Here is a 23,952-nt window from a genome sequence, read left to right on the forward strand (position 1 = left end):
GCTTGGAGTGGAGTTGTTTTTATTCAAGATAAAAAGTCCTCTCACAGGAATTGAGCCCAGGACCCTAAGATTAGAAAGGAAACATCTTAACCACAATGCTATTCAACTCCACTCCACTTTATTATTAATATTATGATTCATTCTGTCTGAACAATACTTGATGTAAATTATGCATATCGTAAGCATTTGAATCAAATTCAAAATGAGGGAAGTTATGATTTACATTAATTGCATGGCAGTTGAGTTGAATTTGAGTGCACAGCTTACAGTGATTGTTTATATTTATAATAAATGTCATGTTTAAATGCAATTTTGATTGATGTCTGTTGAAAGGACCAACATACTAAGGTAATAATTCTAAATACACTGCATTTAACCTTTTGTTTGGTGTTTAATACTATAATATTGATTGAACAATGCCAATTAAAGAAATATAATGAATTTAAGTAGGACATAACAAATACAGTATGGTATATTAATGCTTGCGGTACACAGGTAGTTCTGAAATAAACTAGTTTGTTGAGAATGTCTCGACGTTTTGATTGAGTTGCTTCAATCAATTTCAGCAAATATGATACAGTTAGGAATTGTTAACCACAGAAAGGTAATATATGAGAAATATGGTGCCTTGTTCCAAATAGTGGTGGAGTGGAATGGTGGTTATACTTGCCTTTCCATTGGGGTGGGGGTTCAATTCATCTGACAATAGGATGTTTTTGTCATGACTAAAGCTCTTTCCACACTATCAAATTTTCTTTGACAAAAATCTATTGTATGCCCATATATAGTCATGATGTGCTTATGACATCACATCATGACCATATTTAGGCAAGTAACATGTTTTTGTCGAATAAAATGTTGTAGTCTAGACAAGGCTTAAAACAACTTCACTCCCTAATCCTCATTTTAGTTTATAAATGTTCCAATGATTGATTACATGGTTTTATATTATAGGAACAATGAAAGTGGAGGCTGGTCAAGCAAAGGATGCAGCTTGCAAGGACAGTCAAAGGAAAAGGTCTCCTGCGCTTGCAACCATTTAACAAATTTTGCTGTCTTGATGACCTTTAACCCATCACCGGTAAGTGATACATAATGTTAGCTAAAGAGAGGAAGGTGGCTTAATAATGACAAACATGTAGCCAAGACCACTGTTTCATTTAGGTAGAATTGATTGTTCTAATAGTTTAATCAATTTATGTGCCATCATTTTTCGTAATTATGATCATATAAACCGCCATCCTTCTGACCATAATCACCATTGTAAATCAATCGTGACGTTGTCAATGTAACTCACAATTTTATTTCCTATCCCCAACCAAAAAAAAAAAAAAATACATCATATATATTAGTATATGATATTACATTAGTATTTTATTATTTAAAAAATTCCTTCGGGCCTTGCGGGAATTTTTTTTTTTTTTTTTTTTTTGCATTAATCCTACTTCTGTATAATAATTTCCACATAGTGTATGATATACACATTATAATGATCAAGATCATCACAATCATTATAATGATTGCCTGATTATCATCAACATCATCACAATCATCTCACCTTTGTCATCATCATCATTTCACAATTTAATACTAGGCACTTTACACAAGAGGCACTGTTGACAACGGAAGTTTGGGTTAAGCACCCTATTGTTTACTGTGGTCTTCACGCTCTATGAGCATAAAACCACCGTCCACCCTTCCTTCCTCCCGTCCTGTTGCGTAAAGTGCGTATTCTTACCTTTGTAGTGGATCTTTACTCCATGCAATATATTTCATATTTTTATATATGAAATATATTTCCTATATATGTTGTTATATCATCACAATGGATGCTTAGGTCTGAATTTATATAGAAATTAATAAGCTTTGTCTTTTTAGGTGCATGCGCCACCACCCATGGCATTGGATTACGTGGTCAACGCTTGTCTAAGCATCTCGCTTCTTGCACTAATGATGGCGCTCTTTAGCTTCACATGTCTTTCGCATTTGTACTCCAACCTAAATAGTATTCATGTGAACGTTGTGATATCGTTGGTGATTGCGGAGATCATCTTCATGATCGGTATTAGTAGCCCAAATGAGGTATGAGAAAACCAGTTTACTACTGTACTATTATTGGGGCTGTTATTCGTATTACAAATATAACTGCCTTTACTATTATTCCAACTATTGATATTATAATTATTATTATTATTAGTCATATTACTACTTGCCTTGTTTGTATATTTGAACCCCATTATTTTTTTTTTCTTATTGTTGCTGCCATACAGGTATGACAATAAAATACATGGGAACTATACCATTGATTATAATATATTGATTATGTTACCAAAGTAATAGATCAAACTATAGGTGTCACCACATATTTAATTTAATTAACTTTTGTCAAAGATACTAGAAATACAAGATAGAGTTCTCGCATTGTAAAAATGAGGCGGAAGTCGTGCCCAACGTAGACGGCACCCTTCTTTTTAACCATGCAAGTTTCCTATACTTCGTGCCCAACGTACAGGGCGCCCTTCTGTTGCTATGTATATCCAGACGCAAAAGGCGCCCTTCCTTTTCCACTAATAGAGGAAAACATTTTCACTAAGAGTGCGTCCGGCCATGCGATTCTGCGCTGTATTGTTGTTTTATTCTTTACTGATACATGATTATGCTTTAATTGTTTTGTGTATTATTTGGATAATAGCAACGATTTCTACCGCCACCAAGGAGGTTATGTATTCACCGATGTCACTGTCTGGGTGTCTATTCAAGTTTGTTTTTATATCTAGTATCTTTGTTGATAATTGATAATAAAATAGGCGACGACTAGGTAACGAAAGTTTGGCACAAGTTTTTTAGATCCAGCTGTAGGGGGCGTCCCATTTTTCGTATTCCCACCATGCATTTCGGTGGAACACGGTGGAACACTTTTTTTGTGTGGAGAACTCTATCTTGTATTTCTAGTATCTTTGCTTTTGTGTAAAAAAATAACCGAATATATTGATCTTTTTCTGTAGTCTTTCTGTACATTCGTGGCTATCACTCTACACTTCACCCTGCTGAGTGTATTTTCGTGGATGTTCATTGAATTCTTTCACCTGTACCGTATGATGACCGAAATCCGAAACATCAACCACGGTCAGATGACGTTTTACTACCTCGTTGGCTACGGAATCCCAGGAATAATAGTTTGCCTCGCGGTGCCTCTTAGCATCGAGGAATACAGCATGCAGATAAATAATAGCAATGAGCACTTGTGAGTAACATTAAGTAACATTTTGTCGTGTTTAGACCACTTGAGAAGATATTTTTTTTATTTAAATTTTTATTATATTTTCTTATTGATTTTAATATTTCATTTTGTTGCAGTTGTTGGCTCTCAATCAACCACAAACTTATATGGAGTTTTGCTGCACCTGTCATAGCAACAGTTTTCGTAAGTATTTCATTATTGTGTTGAACGCTTGTGGTACACCACGTAGATAGTTCTATAAGAACTGTTGTTGTTGAGAATTTCTCGTTTGAATTAAGATGCTTCAGGAGAATAATATCTGCAGAGAGTCCAAACAGGGAAATTTTTAAATGATTGGAAGGTGAAGCTTGCTTCTAATTAGTGGGAAACAATATTTTATTTCGCCATTATTCTAATAATGGCCCTCAAAAGACAGAGCAGCATATCCACTGGGTGCTGAACCATGGAGATCATTAAATCTTGGGGTCCCAAGTTGGCAGATCTTCCAGATATCTGGTTAAGGGAGCTTTTAGAACACATCGAATATTATTTGTCTGCGCAAGACCTATCACCAGCTGACATCTGGTAGGTTATTGATAGAACAGTAGTGGAAACATGTAAATATAATGAATTTGCAGGAGACGGGTTAGTTTCTGGGAGGTTTTAGCTTGCCTACGGGAGTGCAGGATGCTGCCTCTACTTCTGGGAGACTTTTGTGCTGTCATCCTAGAAGCATCATACCAGAAACAATCCTTAATAACTTAGTTACAGTCATATATTCTAATACATTTAATATGAAATTACAACTTGAAGGTACCTCTTCATTATGAATTAAATACATACATGAATGTGTAGGCAACAATTTTATATCAAGAACAGTTTATTATATCTCTTTATGATTTAATTTCAGTTCAATTTGGTGTTGTTTATCATGGCCATTCGAGTCCTATTGCAGAGCACTGATAAAAACGCTGAATTTGCAGGATTGAAGTAAGTACTTTTATTACAAATTGTTTTTTACTAGTATTTTTTATCTTACAGTTACCATCATTTCCGGTCTGTGTTTAATATTATTTTATTATTATTGATTGAACATATTTATAATTTTTCTTTATTATCATTGTTACTGTTATCTTCATCGTCTTCATGACTAATATCATCATTGTCATTATCAATGTTGTCATCATTATCTTCACCATCATTGTCATCATCATCATTATCAGCTTCACTATTATTGTCATCATAATCATCATTATCACCATCGTTATCAACATCAGTGTTGTCTTCATTGTCCATCATCATCATCATCATCTATAATATTAGATTTATTTATAATTTTAATATTTCTAATTATTTATTTTTTATAATATATTCCAATATTTTTGTAGTAATAACTAATTTTTAAAAATAAATCTATCAATATATTTTGTATGATTGTGTTCAATAATTGATTTTTTATCCATTGACATGACTGCTATTTTCATGATCATTCTTGATAGCAAAGAAGAATGATTTTGAGGTCTAGAACGACTGTAATGCTGTCTCTGTGGAGATTGAGATTAACATCAATTTTAGGATTTGCTTCATATGTGTCCTGTCATTTGGCTTGTGACATTTACAAGCTAATGCATTCATCATCATTAGAATGTCTGTCTACCACCTCAGCATTACTTTACTCGTTCAAGTCCTTTTTAAATATCCGACCTCGATAGCTTATTGAAAATTTTAATCTTTAAGGAAATCTAGCTTTTGTGGAAAATTTCAATCTTCAGTAAGTTGATAAGTAGATCTTGTTAGCACTTTCACCATCAAAGCTATTCTTGTCTTGAAAGACTTTTGGAAAGATTATAACTAATTGTAATAAAAGCAAACTAAGATAAATATCATGAGTGATTTTATATTTGCTTGTTTTTTATCTCTGCTTATTTGTAGAGCCCTAATGTAAGTATCTTGAATATTATATTTCAAACTGTTTTTAGATTTAATGCTGACTTATATTTTGATATTCAAATATTTATTGCTATTGTTATTTTGCCACAGAAAATGTAATTTATATTACACTTTGCACCTACACATGCTGGCATATGAGTTTTGCAAATAATTTGTTAAATATTATTTTCCAATTTGTATGTGATAATATGCATATCAGATCTTATTGGCTGTAAAACACCTTGCATGTTAAAAAATAACGGGTAAACTATGTTTAATTTTGTGGATATTTTTGCATCATTATCTTTTGCTTGACATGTAATCAAATTTGCATATTATTTATATGCAAATAGAGCAGGTGGCTTAAATGCATAAGGACATTAGTATACAAGTGGTGGATACAGATTAATTCTAAGTCATGCATCTTGCACATTAATACACTGTTACTTCCCTGAGTAGCCAAGTTTTTATGTACTTTCCTAATGCATTCGTGCAATTTACCTAATTTGTAAGTGATCCGTTGTTGGAGAGGTGAACACGCATTTTGTATGTACTTCTTACCGATGTTCACGTAGTGCTGGTGACCAGTCGAAGCATGTGCTAATATATAGTCATCTCCGAATGTTATCAATCATAGTTTGAAAGCATTTGCAAGTCGTTCTGTTTATGTTAACCCCCGGTAACATGTCGTTTAATGAGCCCTGATGTCTGACTTTGTTTATAGTTTGTCAGTGGTTCCCGTCACCAGATGACATGTCTACGATTTCCATTTACTTGGAAGTCTGTGGTTGATTGATAACACTCAGGTTTTCTCAAGCTGTGATTATAATTCTACAAGTCCTTGTCCCCTTCATTAGTTTAATATTTATTATAATTTGTTTGATAATAGTATTATCCAGTGGACAGTTTCAGAATGGACAAGAAATATACATGCGAACATTTAAAAAATCCAAATTTGATATACTATACATCAATATTTTATAAAATTATACAAACATCCTTTGTCTTTGAGGCTAATGGTTTGTCCTTATGGAAAATTTGAATCCCAAAGCACTGACATGTGTATTTCTACTTACAGAAAATGCTACATTTCATGAACCTTTAATTGAGTATAAATTTAGATTTAAGATGAGCAATGTAGCATATCCAATAAGGCAGACTGCAAGTAGAATTATGCTGCATTGCTTATAAATTTAAATATGATTTCAGTTTCAGTTCAGTAAAATTTTATGGAATTAAATTATGTAAAAAAGTACAGAAGACAACAATATACACTTAAACACATCTAGATGTGTATAAGAGACAGCATATCCACTGGGTGCTGAACCATGGAGATCATTAAATCTTGGGGTCCCAAGTTGGCAGATCTTCCAGATATCTGGTTAAGGGAGCTTTTAGAACACATCGAATATTATTTGTCTGCGCAAGACCTATCACCAGCTGACATCTGGTAGGTTATTGATAGAACAGTAGTGGAAACATGTAAATATAACAAATGCATTCTTAATTCAAATGAACATAAATATACCAAATAATTATATAACAACTTACAGATAAACAGGTTAATAAATATTTGTATATAATTATTTTTGTTGTTATTATTTTAAGTATTTTTCTACAATAACTGAAACTCTTCTCCCTTCTTTTTTGTAGGACCAGCTTATGTGCGGCAGCAATTTTGTCACCGGTTATCTGCATTACCTGGGTTTTTGGATTACTAGCTGTCAATAAGGACAATGATGCTTATTATTATCTATTTGCTGTCTTCTGTTGCCTCCAGGGTATATTTATCTTCATCTTCCACTGTCTCATAAACTCCAAGGTACTGTAAACTGTCATGCAACATGTTTGTTCTTATTCTACTGTAGTGTATATCAAATTAGGATATTGTTATGTTTTATAATTAATGACAATTTTATCTAGAATAGAAGTAACAAATAGAAAAGTATTATGATGATAGAAATTTATTGGAACCTATGTGATGACTGTGGTTTATGTATGTGTTGGAGTGATCATAATTTGTGAGTGTGATATTAAGGTTATATAATTAAGTATACTCGATAACAGCATGTTGGTTTTGAGTTTTGGCTTTCAATTATTACTATTGCCATTATTAACATTACTATTTATATTTCTTATTCACTTTATCATTAACATTACCATCAAATCATCACGTAATTATTATTATCGTAATATTTTCCATGACATTTTGTAGGCTCGCTACGCTTGGTGGGCGTGCTGCATGAAGATTCAGGGCAAGAAGGTCGGTGACGATTTACAATCAAATGCAACAATATCCGTAAGTGCATGATAATTATGATTACAAGATTTTTATCTTTAGAGCATAAGGTAATATATTAAATTGCTAGCAGCCAAAAAAAAAAAAAAAGACTAACCAAGTGTGAAATCTCTAAGGTAAGAGATTGAAATTGTTAAAACCCCAAAGCTTCCAGTGGAATAGCCCCTGAACCCCCACAGTTAGTAAGGGAACACCCCAAAACCTTTCTCTCTTGACCATAATTTCTGCCCTTTCAAACCTTATGCCCTTGATAGGCACTTCACACCACACCACCCCCCCCAAAAAAAAAAAAAAAACAAAAAAAACATTCTGGGTCTACAGATCAGGATATGAAAATGAGGGTGTAGTTGGTTTTGTGGACACCATAATCAGTAGTGATTCTAGATTTTAGTATTATTTAACTTTCTATGTAGAATACAGTAGGCCTATGTGGTGATTATATCAAGGCTATGTGGTGATTATATCATTATTGTAATTTCATTAATATTATCCATTTGATGATGGTTGGAATAATACCAGTAATGATTTTTTCATAAACCAATTTTTTTAAATACATGAGTTTACCAGAAGTTAAAATTGTTATTAATAATTTGTTGTTATTATGAATATTTTACAGACAGTAATGATTGCACTACATGTACACCTTATAATTTATGTCTTCAGGTCATTGAATACTTAGTATGATAGCCTCAAGTGTTCACTCATCTGAAAAAGTTCACTATGTGAACAAACGCTTGAGATGAAAGTTTAAAATTTTATAAAATACTTGTCTTATTTAGACTAACACTTTCAACAAATGTCCAAAAGAAATTAAGTAAAAGAAACAAATAAGATGAAGAAGAGAAAAAAGAAAAAGAACAACAAAAAACATCAACAAAAAAACTAAGCTCCCCCTTGGATATTGTACATACATGTGCATTTGCGGGACTACACGTGTTGTAGGACATGCATTTTCCTGATTCTGTTCTGATAGGCCAGGTGTTTGAATCTCTGGAAAGGTCCATTATTGCGCTACCTGGTAGCTCTGAAAATGTTTTTGACATTTCACCATCATGTGAGTCATTGTGGTTTTTTTTCAGCGGTCAAATCTTGCGTACAAATCCTCGGAGGGCAACCAAACAAGATTCAATGTTGGAATATCTACAAATTCCACAAGTAGTCGCTCAGCGAGCAAGACCAGTAGTGGCAATATCTACCGTCCCGAGGGCTACCTACGCACCACAGCAAGCACTTCGACTGCCACCCCATCTTATGACTACTATCCAGGTATTGGTTATTTTTAATGGGTTGTTTTTAAAAACTAATTCTGCATACTTTTTTATTCGAATTAATTTGCATGCTTGTAAGTGGAATATTACAAAAAAATATGTGTATGTGGTATACTAGTGGTATATATTTAAAGCTTTTTTTATGTTATAGTTGTTTAAAGCTGAAAAAAAATATATATATACATATTTATGGCTAAATATTTGCTTTTTGGAATTAGCGCATTATAAATTTGTATTATTGAAGCTTTATATTTTGTCTTGTTATTGTGAAGCATGGTGTAATGTCGCCCTCTCTCTCTTCTCCAATATTTTAGCTTATTATCAACCGCGACAGACAAATCTTGACGGTAAGTATTTCCTCACCTTTTCTCCCAACTTAATCCCTCCCCCCCCATAAACACTGCCCTCATTGGGCCATCACCATTATTAATCAATCCCTCAGTGCCATATTATTAATATTCATCGCTTTCGTATGATCTGCTGTTTTTGTCATAACATAGTTTGTAAATTAATTTTTGTCATGTAGGTCTGTGTTTCTAATTTAAACTTCTTGTACAGCCAGGTTAGTTTGATGGTCATGTGACATTATAGTAACCCCTTGGACTTTTGACCACTTTTGTTCGTACCCTTGAGCAAGACAATTTATCTGCATTGCTTTTCTCAACCCAGTGGTTAAATTGGTACCTGGTAGGCTAATGAAGTACCATGTGTGAATTTAATTTCAGCAGTATTGAAATTGAATTTTAAGAAATGCTCCCCAAGAGAGTGGGGAATATTGCATATTCAGCCTGATGAACTTTTGGGGAAAAAAGGGCACTATGTTAATTCCTACATTAATATTTGATGTTAAAAGTAGAGGCCTGCAAGTTTACACATGTAGTTACACTTAAAAGGGAATAAAATATCAAGAATTTTGAATTTAAATAATTAATTCCAGAGGGCACTGTTGCTATTTGCAAATTGGAGTAATGGTGAGAAGGATAATTTGTGAATCGCTAATTATAATGCTTTGAAAGGTTATGCTAAGCAAAAATGATTTGGTGAAGGAATCTTATTAAATATGAATTAATGTAGTCTTGAAAAAATAAATTGATTATAACATTTTCCAAGTATTATAAACACTTAAAATGTTTTATTAAATAATATTATATTCCAACAATTACCTAATATTTAAATTGTATATTATATTTTTACTGAAAATTATTAGACTGATATACTGTTATTTCTATTATTTATTTGCTTTATATTCTTCTATAAATATTCTATGTTCATCAACATTTCTGTTGTATATCAAATGAATAAAAAAATAAATAATAAGTCTATATTTATTAAGTTATTGTAGTTTTTATAATTGTAAAACATGTAATAATAATAATAAATAGGTTTTTAATATGTAGGTTTGTAATCTTATTATATTGACCATGACATTAGAATCAGTGAAAGTAACATTTGATTTTTATTCTGACTAATATCACACGATTACATAGACATTCTGACCTTTGAACTACCTGCATGCCATTTTAACCCATCATGCTTTGATTCATGCCCCACAGATCCTTCTGCCATGCAGGTCAGACCACCTCTGCCAAACCTAATGGGTAAGTTGAATCCGCTAGAACCATCCATAGTATTGATCATTTTCATAAGTGTATCAGGGGTGGCACCAGGATTGCCCAATGTGTGGAGTGATTTTCCTCACAAGAGCGTAAGTTGGGATGGTTGGGCATCCATCAAAATCTCTCGGGAGTGGTGCAGGTGTCTCCTTTAAACAATGACAGCATAGGGGTTTCTAACGCTTATTTAAGCGATTTTAAAGACTATATGTTAAAAGATACATTTATTAATTTTTTGTCACCAACTGATTGTGTTTTTCTTCTCAATGGAAGGGGGTGGGGGTGCTATCCCCGATGAGGGCCCTGGCTGGTGCTACCCCTGACATGTATTCTTTTCACAGGAAAGAGTATGTTTTGTAAAAATGATGAAAATAATGGATGACTCCCTATCAATGCTTCCTAACAAATGATTTTCCCCATTGCTTCATTTTTCATTACCTAGGCTAGCCTTATATTTTTTTCATTATATTCTCATTATCAAAACCCATTTCTCTCCTATCGGGTATTATTACCTGGAGTTTTTATGTCATAACAGGCTATTTATCATGCATATATTTTCATTTCATTGAATTCATTAGTATAAAATGATGATAGTAATTGCTGTGATGATGTTTAATTGTGATTAATGATTTTGTTGTCATTGATGATGGGGATGATTGTAATGATAATGAAGGTGGTAATACTCATTACAATGGGTGTAATAATCTTGATAATGAAGAATCATAAATAAAAAAAATAGGATGGTCATTAATATCAATATGTTTTTTTTATTTTTAATTTTTTAAAAATGATGAAGAGCATTTGAATAATAATTATGATATTTGTTCATGCAGAACAAGATTCCGATTCTGACAGTGATGCTTCAGTAAGACAAGCCCACGACAGTATGTCACTAGCTTCCTCGCACTCTTCAGACGAAGACGATGAAGTCCCGGATCCAAAATGGAACATGCAACCCAAGACTGTTAACACAGATGGTAAGTTAAGCAGACAAAACAATGCAAATAACTTGCAAACTTTATTTTAACTTTTTTTTTAAATCAAATTTTTACAAGCATTGTCCAAAAACAAATGTTGCTGAGTGGGCAAGTTTAACAATTATATACGTTTGTAATAAAATTAAATTTAAAAAATTGCAATTTTTTCGCATGAATGAAACAAAGTATTTGGGTATTATTTTATTCAAATTGTTTTATCTGGTTTTGCTTATAATGATTGTAGAATTTTTTAACATAGACAAAAGTTTGCAGCAATTTTACATCAAATTGTGTTTGGTTTTATATCGAATAAACAGTTCTAAAATATTTGGGTATTGAAAGAAATAAACCAAATATTGTTCCTTGTGAAGGTCTGTACTATTGGAATACTTTCTAAACCTTAGCGTATTGTTACCTTTTAATGTAACCTTTTATTTTATATTTATTGTTTATCTGAACATCACTACGACTATGGTCTTCATGATTGTTTCTAAGTTAGTCCACCATGTTGATTGTGTGTTTGTTTTGTTTCCTCCACAGTAGTGGAAAGTCAGCCTCCTGTTCCAGGCCCTTACCATAGCACCCCTAAAGGTACATAGTTTATGTTGTGCTTCTATCGATACTCTCACAGTAATTCTCTTTCAATTATCATCATTGTTACCAAGTCTTTTTTAGTTTCTGCTGTGACGACATCATCTTCATTAATTCTCATGTTAAATTTTGTAAATAGATTCATTATATGTTTGTTAAATGTCATTCATATTGGTGTAACCGTTGATTGTTATGTTCTTGTTGATGTTTTCTTCCCGTCAGTTCCATCATCAGATAGCGAAAACCAAAAGATTTGGTTCATACCCGGTAGGCATACAATATTTAGCAGAATATTTGATCACCTCTAATTCTGCCTAAATTAACACCGCTTACATAATATTAGAGGTACGCATGTGTAGGCCTGCACATGGTGGATGTTACCCATTCCATGAGGCAGATTGAAGTGTTTCTGTCATCTGGAGTTCTTAATTTGGAGTATATTCTTTATTTCATTCATTATTCAAATAAATAATATTTTTTTTATTTCATTTTGGAAACATAAAGGAGAGTATGAATATATAATATATTAATCATGAATATTCATAAAGGAGAGTATTAATATATAATATATTAATTATGGATATTTTCGAGTTATATTGATTTCCATGGTTATGGTTTATTAGTGTACAGCATGCTTACAAATTGTGAGGAAAATTTACATAATTCCATAATTGCACAGAACTTACCTCAATGTAGGTCTATTGACAAGTTTCTACATAGGCACTGTTGGATGAGAATTAATTAATTGTAGCATTGTTACATTCGTGAGGTGACCTATAATTTCACCGTGAGATTTTTTTCTGTAGTTCACTAACAAATAAACCAAAGTTAATATTCCCTGTATTCTCAGGTGGATTTAGAGGGGGACCGGGCCAGCCCTGGGCGCCCCCCCCCTTTTGGAAAGTTAAAAAAAAAATAAATAAATAAAAGAAATAAAACTAAAAACATTTCGCAGGGCATGTCCCCGGACCCCCTAGGATGGTGTTACTTCGATCAGCCCCACCTTTCACACATCTTGGATCCGCCCTTGATTCTTCTGATTGTTGCTCCTGTCTCTTATACACATCTAGATGTGTATAAGAGACAGGTATGACGCGACGCGCAGAGGGCGCATTGCGACAGACAACTGCTTACTACTCACTACCTGTACTTTATTTTATAATAGGAAGAATTCAACCATCCCTTGTTCCCTATTTTTGGAAATCTATGATCCACTAGCATGCTTAGATCATTACAATAATAACATATAATTATTGTAGCCTATGTAGTTACAGTTGTATAATATAGGCCTACTACTACTACTAATAATAATAATAATAATAATAAATGATGAAAGTAATTACAATACAAGTAGTAATACAGTAATAATAATAATTATAAAATAACAAGTTGACATATTATGTAGTGCAATATGAAATATTTGAAATGTTTGAAATCAAACAGAAGAAATAGAACAAATAGTACTACAGTACACAGGAGTATTACACAGTAAAAATATTACAGTAGCAATTGTAATAATTATAGTAATAGTACTATATACCTGGTAGTAATCCTATAGATGTTTTGTAATCATTTAGAAAGGTCAGTAATGAGGATGATGATGACGATGATGATGATACTGATAATGATTATTATACTTGCATTACATTTAATACTACTATCTTTCCATATGTGAATTCTAAATATAAACACACAGAATATATCAGTGAATCTTAACTCATTTAAAGTTGGAGTTTGCAACACTGGTTGGTTGATTGAAATGGTTTTGTTTTACTTTCAAAGGCTATAGTCCAGTTCCTGTCTACTATTATACTACTGGTGAGATGACGTGCTTACAAAATCACTCTAGAGTACACGTAGCATGCACATAGCTAAAAGCTAATCATTTGCTAATCATTTCTGTATTTTCACTCTAAAATTCCTTTTCTCAATTCTCCATACTCACTAACAACAAGGTGCCGGGGCATATTGCCGACAACTAACAATAACATGGTGGCAGCTGGGACTGGGCCAATAATTCTCATACATTATTCATTTTAACTGTACTCTCAACACTCTTAATATGTTAATTGATTTAATTGGTAGTTGGTTTATTAATTATTGTTTTTTTAATGACTTTACTTGATGTTTAAAACAAAAATAGTAAAAAAAATAAATATGATATGTTTATGTTCAATTATTTTTTAGTGGTTTAAATATATGTATTTGAAAATCTGTATATTGTAAGTGATAGTTGAATTGTGTTGGGTTTCTTTGTAATAATCTTGATTGAATGATGAGGATCTGGTTGCTTCAAGATTCGCTGGGTTACTTTTTCCAAGTTGTTACTCTTTTATACAATAGAAAAGTAATTATTTAATTTATATACAATACTTAATATTGTATTTAGATTTAATCCTTTATTTAATGAATCAGAAAATTTAAATATTAAACAATAGTGTAACACAATTTTGTGGAAGTATTGGGTTTCTTCAAAATAAACTAGAATGAATGATAGCTTCTACTGTACTGTACTTGCTTCAACATTTGCTGGGTTAATTTGTGGTTATTCTATTGTGTAATAAAAATTAAGTAATTTTTATTATTTTAATATTCAATACTTAATATTGTTTTTAATGTAATCCCTTATATTAAAATATATTGAAACTTGTTTTTAGGTTAACAAATACTTAAATTAATACTATTAAAGTTACTTATTATTATTAATATTATTATATAAATATTATTTCTTTTTATTTTTATCATTTTTATTGTAGAATTATTCCATTTAATATTTTATCAAGCAGCTATGCTTTCATTGGTGTAAAAATTAAAAGAAAAGGCAATTGAAAAATCCCTCAAGTCAAATATTTTCCATTTCCATTAGATGTTTTAGATTTGTGTTGTGTTTTCAATTATTCATGATTTCATTACTCCAGTTAGTATGAATATGATTTTTTAGTTTGTGAGTTGTCATCGTAGCTGTCAATGAAAATGTCATTTAAAATTTAGATTTGCACTTCTCGTTATTTGGTTTTGTGTGATTGTCATTTTGGTCACAGATTCCATAGTCTTTTATGCTGTGAAAATTCATCCAGTTGTCATGGCTACAAGATTAATATAATTATTGTGGAAAAAATGCAAATTTTTTGCTTTCTGATCAGTTATTCTTGTTTTAATTTGAAATTTAAATATTGTCATTTCTCTGCTTTTTTTTAAATCACAAATTTGTATTAAATATCATAAAAGCAAAAGTATCATTGATCAGAAACATACATACAGTAACTGTAGTTTATTTTAAAACTTGAAATTAATTTTTATATACCCATTAGTTCCAGGAATGACCCTTGAACCTGAGGCTGATAATTATAACCAAGATGCAGAACCAGAAGGTTACCAGCGGAACGCCTGGCCAAGCGAAGGCTATTCAGCTACTGCAAGTGATACAGAATCGAGGGCAGGCTCTCATAAAGGAGAACTGCAAGTCCTTGATGTGAAACTGACTCCCGAGAAGGAGAACAGCCAGACTGAGAGTCCAACAGGCAGTATTGACTGTGAGTCTTATCAGCAGTTGGTTTAATAATCTAGAAAATTTTAACTAAAGGGCTGTAAACTCGCACCGCACTGTATTGAGAAACAAGCCTCCATGGCCAGAATAGTGCGTAGAACGTGAATTTTGTGTGAATTAGGTTTTTGTGTAATAAATAAAGAATAACTTTTAATCTTACTATTCCTGAAGTTTGAGTTTAAAATTCCAACTGTAAGAGGTAAAATTTAGTCATTTTCGGATGGAAGCTAGTGAAAATGAATAGAAACCTGCCGAAAATACAAGCATTTTTCTTAAAACTTGATTTAAGAAAGTTGATAAGATGACAATTATTCAAACGGTTATAACTTTGCTTCCAGACACCCGATTGAGTTCATTTAACTGTTATTTTAAAGTAAATGATATGTTCTATGCCTTTATAACAAAAACTCATTTTGGCCTGAGGGCAAGTTTACAGCCCTTTTGTGAGCTTGGGTCACAATTTATATAATTTATTTTCTTAACTTATTACGTAAGGCACATACAAAAAGATATATTGCATTATTGTCCAATATACAATACCGTATGATACGATAAAACTTAGAATACATCGTTAACCGACCGTGCCATCCATGCGACATGTCCTATTAGTGGTAATGGCAGTAATGTACAGTTCTTGCTGAAAACCTTGTTTCATTTTGTAGGTGTATGGGGCACCCTGGGGTTCCACGTAAAAAAGGGGCCATGAATATTTGTTGGAAATCACCTCTAGTTTATGTGTACAAAATTTCCTACACGTCCGTTCAAAACTGTCGACACTGGACATTTTTAAAGTTCTGGTAACAACAAGAACAACAACAAGTGATGTTCAGAGGTCCGTCTGTGCGGCACGGACCTAATACTAATTTTCTTTCACACGGTACTGATGGGAATGATAACATATCAACATTTTTATGAGCCTTACATTGTCTAATATGTTTTTCAGTTTTGAGTCAGCTAGAATGAATGAATTGGTTTAGATAATGTTCAAACTTATTACTACCTTTATTAAATACTTTACCTGAGTTTATTTTGAAGAATACCACAGGAATCACACTACCTCAAATCATTTTTTCGACTGGATTCTTATTTTCAGGGAAATTTTCAAATATGAAAGAACATATCTAGAATTCTATGATTTATCTTTTTATTACATTTTATCTAATTGTTTTATGTTTTTTTTTTTTTTGGTAATTAGGTCATCAGAATTTAAACGAGCGGCCAGACATCTTACCTATTCGTGGAATCATGAAGAATTCTGATTCATCACGTACGCCAAGCATCACAAGTCTAACGCGAACTGCAATACCACTTGGTATGGGTGGTCCAGATAAGCTAGGCCTCAAGATGAGGGACCGCACTGGACATATGTCTGAGTCTGAGTAAGTGTATTATATGTTGGTAATAATGGTGAAGGAACCAGGGTGATTTTGGTGGTTGTGGTTATTAGAGTGATGGTGAGATGTTGATAACAGAGATGATAGTAATGAGGCCAAAACGAAAAGGTTATAAGGGCATGGTTGGTTTGGAATTTTTTTTTTTCCATTGGCCTAGACATAATTCTAGTGTTCATTGTCAATTGTCACCCATGCATTTTGGTTAGTAATTTTTTAACCTCGGCTATTATCAGTTGTGGTATAAAATATATTAATTAAAGCCTAAAAAGTGACCATTTCAAGAACTTTTTTTTAATATTCTCTTTACATCTAAAATCGAATCTGACCATAGAATTTTGTGTCAGTCGGGCTTGGGCAATAAGGGTTTTTTTTTACCTGAAGTTGATAGTGGTGATAGTGTTGATTATGGGAATAGCGATGGCTTTATTGATGTTAATTCTGATGCATGTCCAATGATAATGGAAATGGTAGTTAGTTATGATTGGAATAATTATTATATGAATGATAATTCATGTTGATATATTGGTACTGGTCTTGAAAATAGCAGTTCTGTTAATAGTAATTGCAATTGAGGCAAAGACAAGCCAAACCAGTCACTCATCACAAATAAAAAATTATTTATTAGTACAGGGTTAAGCAGTAAAACGAGAGCTATAAAATGGTTTTAAAAAATCATTTAAATCCGACATTTAGTTATGAAGTTACAGGAGTTTAAAAATACAGCTGTTTAAAGAACAGTATTTGATGAAATCTGCCTTCAAAGTTTATGATATTGGACATTGCTCAGGCAGAAACCATCACCAAATCATTAACAATTGTTATGAAGTTACAGGAATTTAAACATACAGCTGTTTAAAGAACAATATTTGAGGAATCTGCCTTCAAAGTTTATGATATTGGACATTGCTCAGGCAGAAGCCATCACCAAATCATTAACAATTGTTGTTTTAACATTGAAAATGGGGAAAAAATTATAGCGTAGCATGATATATCGATATATAAAGCTTAAGTTTAGTGTAATAAAATAGATTTTTAAAATTTAGACATTCCAGCATGCTCTGGCCATTATATCTGAAACAGGATTTGTGACTGGTTTGGCTTGTCTTGGCCACAATTAATTAATGTTGATGATCTATCTGAATGATATATATTTAGATTCTATAAATTTATATTTCTTTGTCATTCTCAGAGCAAGTAGTAACGAAACATCAGTATGACAATTACAGTCAGAAGAGCCGGAGTGTTTACAGCAAGAAAATCATGCAAGCGTGAATGAGGATAACTCTGAATATTACGTCATCGTGTAAGAGTTTCACCCGTTCATACTCTAACCCCAGCCCACCAAATTTGAATCTCAACAACCATTACAAGTCAATGGTGTCATATTTTTTAAACCTGTTTGTGCAACAAAGGTTTTGTGGTAGTTCAGTGTTTTGTAATTAAAAATATGTTTCATTAATATTAATAGTAATGTGGTAATCTTGATCTTGGATAATTGCAAACATTTTTTTGTGATTTTAAACTGAAATTAACTGGATGCTTGTCGCTGTATATGAGGCTTTTCTGATGATTTTGTATCATTTCTGGATTAATGCTGTTAGGAAATAAAGTAATTTACTAGGTTTGAAAGATATTAAAATAATTTCTGAATTATACTCTAAAATGTATTGATGATAAAGAAAACATAAATTTATTTTTTATTCTTTAGGTGGTATAGCAAAAATTAAGCTTAATTATTTTGTGTAAATAAATCTAATATTTCATTTTTAATTGTGTTTATTGATTTGATATATTATGTTAAATATGTGGTGCTTTGAGGGCAAGATAACTCGGAATTAAGATGTAGTGTTGATTACAACACTGTTAAACATTTCTGTTCAAGAAAAGTTTTTTACACCACAATTCTTAAAGAAAACCTTGGTAGATTTTATATAAATTTCTTTATCTGCTGTAAGATCACCTTGTGTCCTATGTCAAAATTGAGAAGTTTTTTGTATGGATTTAAGAAGGTAAATTACTTTATACTAAAATTTAGCAGTTTTGGCATATTTGCCAAACCATTGTGTAGAAATAATTTGTATATATAGTATAAGATTATAGAGTATCGATAGTATTTGGATGGAAGTACAGTATTCACTTTTGCTTATTAAAAGAATGTATATGTGTGTCTGTTATCGTTCAGATGTAAATTGGATTAGGTAAAGAAAGCTGAATCTCTTAGCAAAAGAGTGAACGTAGTTTAGCTCTGACAGTTGATTAAGTCTAATAAGCTTCAGTCGTGACTTGGTGTATTCTCAGTATTGTACCATGTTTGAATAATTGCTGGTTTTAATAAGTCCCTGACAAATGGGTCTTCGAGTCTAGCATTTGAAAGTTTAAAAAAAACTGTTCTAGATATGTGCTGTAGATGTTAAGCATTAATAACGTTGTCTCATTTTTCCATAATAGTTTGATGAATTCATTCCTCCATGTGATTTTCTTTTGTGGTTTGTTGGATTATTAATATCTCCTTTCAGAGTAAGTGATATTCAATAATATCTGGTGTTTATCATCATCTTTACCTTGACTTTTATGTAGCTTTAAGCAGTACCGAATCGTCCTACTCCGGATTTTCAGACAATTTACATTATTGTTGTCTGATAGCCTTTTTGTAACCAGTTTGCCAAAGATGTTTTCTTTTTTTATTATTTTTATTTCTAATAGAGGGTTTATGACCCTGAGGCTCAAGGGTCAATTTGTAAATATCTATATGTTTGTGGAAATGTAAATTGTAAGCATTCTTATGAATTTATTTGTTGATTAATTAAAATTGTGGTCTGTTTTGGTATGGTATTTTTATAATTCTTTCAACTTGTCAGAAGTAATAGCATTTTGAAGACTGTTCCAAATTTTTAATATTCATAGAATAATAATGTAGTTTTTAATTTGTGTTTGCTGTACTGTCCATGAATTATTTTAAGGGAATTTGATATGGGATTTTAATCCTAATATCTTAGCATTTTGTCTTTCAGGTGAACAAATTTCAATACTTAAATGAATGTTGAAAAATCGTTTTAATTTTTGAAACATGTGAAATGAATTTTGTAGGCAGAAACTAGTTTCAGCATCACAGTGAAGTGTATAACTATGTAATCTTTAATTCAAATGGTAAAAAATAAAGGTAAACTAATTTTGTCTTGTATACCCCTTGCCCTTTGACCTCATCCCGTCATGACCTTGTTCCCTCGTATGCCCTCATCCCCTCTGTCAATAGCAGTACAGTACTTTTTAATTTTCTTCCACACTGTAGTTTAATTTGTAAAGTTTCAACCGTGTATGTAATGATTGGCTTGTGTATTATAAATGGTTTGCAAGATTTTGTTTTTAATAAATATTTTGCTTGTTTACTAAATGGTTTCAGTTATAATTATTGCTGTTGTTGGTGGTGGTGGTGGTGGTGTTGCTGCTGCTGTTTTTATTACAATATATTAAATTTTAAAATACTGTGAAACCTTGAATAGAAACCCAATGGGCTTTATTTTTTTTAATTTTTTTTTTGTAAATTGTGTATGTTCACCACAAATACAAATTTAGCCCATTCCATGTTTTTTTTTTATTCCCTACTATGCAATGTTTATATATTTGTCTTCTCTTCTTGTTTGTCTTTCCTTTCATCTTCTGTCTTCTTTTTTTTGTAATCTGTTTGGGCTGTGTCCCCTCCCTTGTCGTTTATTTTAAGAACCTGATCCTAGGGAGTTTTCTTTATGGTTTCCTTTTATCCATTTTTGTAATCTGTTTTTCTTTAATAAAAGTGAAATATAATAATATAATCATTATCAGGTGATACACAGCGGCGGTTTTCTTTATGGTTTCCTTTTATCCATTTTTGTAATCTGTTTTTCTTTAATAAAAGTGATTTTAAATATAATAATACAATCATTATCAGGTGATACAGAGCGGCGGTTTGGCGCAGCGGTTCAGGTTTAGGCTTTCAATCGTAAGGTCGGGGTTTCGAGTCTCTGCTGTGCAGATTTGCTTGTGTCCTTGGGCAAGGCACTTTAGCTACATTGCTTAAGTCCACCCAGCTGTATCAATGGGTACCAGCAAACTGCTGGGACTAACCTGCGACGGACTAGTGTCCCGTCCAGGGGGAGTACAACTCTCATCCGCTTCACACTACAGAAATTGGAGATAAGCTCCAGCCCTATGAGCCCCAGTGGCTCGGAAAAGATTTAGTTTTTTTAGATCAGGTGATACAATCATCTTGAATCCACATCTAGCAATGAAATAGAATTTTGAATTTGAATTATATACGTAAATCACTTATACTGCAATAGGCTGTTCTTAGTCTTATGAAAAGCACCCTCTATACAGGTTAACTTGCCTCAGTCGACTTTGCCTAACACAAATAATTTGTTGTTTTCAATTAATTAACAATATGTATGTCAAATTTTATCTAAAGTCAAACAATTTTTCAATGGTATTTTGGATTTGACTTAGGCAAGTTCAAATGTATATAGTTAGGGCACAGATTCTATATAATAATTTGTATATAGGATATTTGGTTATGGCAATCATTTATTAATGTCACTTTAACTCAATAATGGTATATTTGTCATGTTTGATGACTTTGAACCACTTCATGACTTAGATATTGATAATAATAATTTTAATAATAATAATAACTATCACAATTATATTGATATTTGGACCCGCATCTTCTTCCTGTTTGTTTTTACATTTTTATTTGTCTTTTTTATGACTTTTTTTATATTTCTGCCATTTGTTTTAAATGTTTTTACTTGTAATTTTACATGCAATTTGGCCTCTGGGCCACGATTTGTGGAATTTTAATAAATTGAAATTGTATTGTATTGCGTGAATTCCAACATTTGATGGCCTTGAAAATAAGAAAATTATTAAAATAATGTTTTTGCCAGAAACACTGGGTTTTTTTGGTAATAAATATTTTCCTGGTTATTTTTGGAGAAAATGTTCCATTAAAGCAAATAGAAATGCATGTATTCCAAGTAATTTGAGCCCAAATTTAACACAATCTGATAAATAATAACAGAGTTACGGATTTCTCCTGATTTTGTGAAAATTTTACCAAAACCGGATTTTTGAAGTTAATCAATTATTTTTTCATGCACAAACTATTAGAATTTTTTTTAAATATTTTTTGTGATTGATTATTGTCACTTTAGCTATCCTTTGCCACATTTGAATAAGTGGAAACAATCGATGGCTTGGAAAAATAGGAAATTATTTAAAAAAACATATTTTTTGGGGCAAAAAACGAGTTTTTTGGTAATTTTTTTCCTGGTACTTTCTGGGAAAAATGTTTTATTACAGCGAATAGAAACATGATCCTTCTAAACATTTTGGCACCAAACTGAACTCTCTATCACCAATAGTAACTGAAATACAGAGGGTTTGTATTTTTTCCCAAAAATGGATACTTTTGCATAAAAGCGGCCATTTTGGACCCGGGGACCCAATTTTACGATTGCTACATGGCCAAAATGGATGACCAAAGGTATCAGGAGCATGAAAAAACAGGCCTATATAAATCGCAGAGTATGTACACGTAAACCATAGGCTATCTAGCTGCTGGACTATTAATGATACGAAATCAAAGGCAGATTTTATTTTATGACAGAATTTGCAACTGGTTTCCCTGACGTATATAATATCCTTACCCTGGGTACACCATTTAGGTAGATGATGTTAGAAGCATTGCAAGTAAGAGGTGGTAAGTGTATATCTATGTTAGAATGGTGAATGTTAATAGTGTTGTCGGTGATGAGGACTTTGCAAATTTGGCATCGTGAATTCAGGGGTTTATTTAGGAGCCTGCGGCCGGCGAATTCGCTACTACGATGTTTTCGTAGGCTACTTCAATCAATAGGGTACAAAAATTAATACAAAAACCACCAATATAAATAGCGCAACAGGCCTGTAAAGAACCTTATTTACCTACACGAAGTTAATATGAAAATATTGGACAATAGTATGCACACATTTCGATGTTCTTTTCTGTTGAAAGTTCGTTAAAATTTCTACCAATTTTCAGACTCCATGTTTGACTTCCATGAACTCGCGGCGTAAACAAAGTTAAAGATGTATTGTCCCTTTCTAATGTAAAAAAATCATTAAAAAAATAATTTTGAAATAAACTTGCTCATATTGCAATACCCGGTAGCATAAAAATTATTGAATTTTAAAAATGTGTACCCTGATTGTTTAAACCAAAAAATTATAATAAAAATAATAAAACATTTCCAGTGACTGGAAGTGTTTATATCATTTTTCGCTGTAAACTGATGGGTAGACATTTTTTAAATACACTAATTTCTAAGTTCAAGTTGATAACTTTTAAGTTGCTTCAAAATGGGCAAGTTAATTTTTAAAAATATTATTTTAATTTTGTTGGCATTTAGCATGGGACAATACATCTTTAAAGTTTAAAGGTCGGCAGTCGCGCCTGATGCCAAGAGAACTGATGGCTAGTGGTTGAATATTTACCATTTTTATTAAAATAATTAAACAACTGACCAATCAAAACAGTCCAGGAATACGCGCGTGTATCACAAACAAGTTTTCTACGAAGGGGAGATGTAAAATAGTCATACAAACGTACGTTGTTTGTTTTTGCACTGTCGTTTTCTGGAGCGAATCCAGAGATGTCCAAAAAGTGAGGGTTGGCAGCCGAAAGTGGGAGCTGATCGAGACAACACTATCGTAGGGGGTCCTGGGACATTCCCCCTTGAAAGCGTCGTTTTCTAGACTTCCAAAAATAACCTCTGATGCGTTTTGGGCGATCTATTAGCCTCAAAACTTGAGTCGAATTTTCATTTTTCCGCCGTTTTTTATTTTGAAATATTTACAAAACCACTCCCCACCCCCTGGCTCGGTTCTTCTCACCTCCCATTATCCACCCCCATTGCTAAATCCTAGATCCGCCATTTTCCAGTTGTTTCGTATTCAATGACACCTACAGATCATAATCTGAGTCCTCTGCAGGTTGATAAATGCCACTTAAAGCCTAGTTTTTAGCTTAAATAACGATAAATCGGATGAGAATCAATTAGGCCCATGAGGCCGAATCTATGATAACACGACCAGGTTAAAA

At 32.3% G+C, this 23,952-nt stretch overlaps 1 protein-coding gene across 6 annotated transcripts in view; it reads left to right on the forward strand.

The window, feature by feature from the left end:
- LOC117108720 (cadherin EGF LAG seven-pass G-type receptor 2-like) overlaps nt 1–20,229 on the forward strand; it is a 115,462-nt gene extending 95,233 nt beyond the window's left edge. For 2 of the 6 annotated variants that reach the window (XM_033250832.1, XM_033250835.1), the window contains 17 exons: nt 955–1,081; nt 1,879–2,082; nt 3,006–3,244; nt 3,358–3,424; nt 4,131–4,210; nt 5,153–5,161; nt 6,803–6,971; nt 7,365–7,448; nt 8,528–8,714; nt 9,031–9,063; nt 10,270–10,314; nt 11,163–11,306; nt 11,847–11,897; nt 12,120–12,164; nt 15,209–15,430; nt 16,640–16,823; nt 18,028–20,229. In XM_033250832.1, the coding sequence (XP_033106723.1) occupies nt 955–1,081; nt 1,879–2,082; nt 3,006–3,244; nt 3,358–3,424; nt 4,131–4,210; nt 5,153–5,161; nt 6,803–6,971; nt 7,365–7,448; nt 8,528–8,714; nt 9,031–9,063; nt 10,270–10,314; nt 11,163–11,306; nt 11,847–11,897; nt 12,120–12,164; nt 15,209–15,430; nt 16,640–16,823; nt 18,028–18,055 (1,918 nt within the window). In that variant the 3' untranslated portion in view covers nt 18,056–20,229. Of the gene's footprint in view, nt 1–954; nt 1,082–1,878; nt 2,083–3,005; nt 3,245–3,357; nt 3,425–4,130; nt 4,211–5,152; nt 5,162–6,802; nt 6,972–7,364; nt 7,449–8,527; nt 8,715–9,030; nt 9,064–10,269; nt 10,315–11,162; nt 11,307–11,846; nt 11,898–12,119; nt 12,165–13,679; nt 13,716–15,208; nt 15,431–16,639; nt 16,824–18,027 lie in introns of all 6 variants that reach the window. The other 4 variants (XM_033250834.1, XM_033250839.1, XM_033250836.1 and 1 more) reach the window with 4 other exon arrangements.
- Nucleotides 20,230–23,952: the final 3,723 nt, after the last annotated feature.

This window comes from Anneissia japonica, unplaced genomic scaffold, assembly GCF_011630105.1.
Source record: "Anneissia japonica isolate Jap-2015-1 unplaced genomic scaffold, ASM1163010v1 scaffold128_len593404_cov183, whole genome shotgun sequence".
In the NCBI taxonomy this organism is placed as follows: domain Eukaryota; kingdom Metazoa; phylum Echinodermata; class Crinoidea; order Comatulida; family Comatulidae; genus Anneissia; species Anneissia japonica.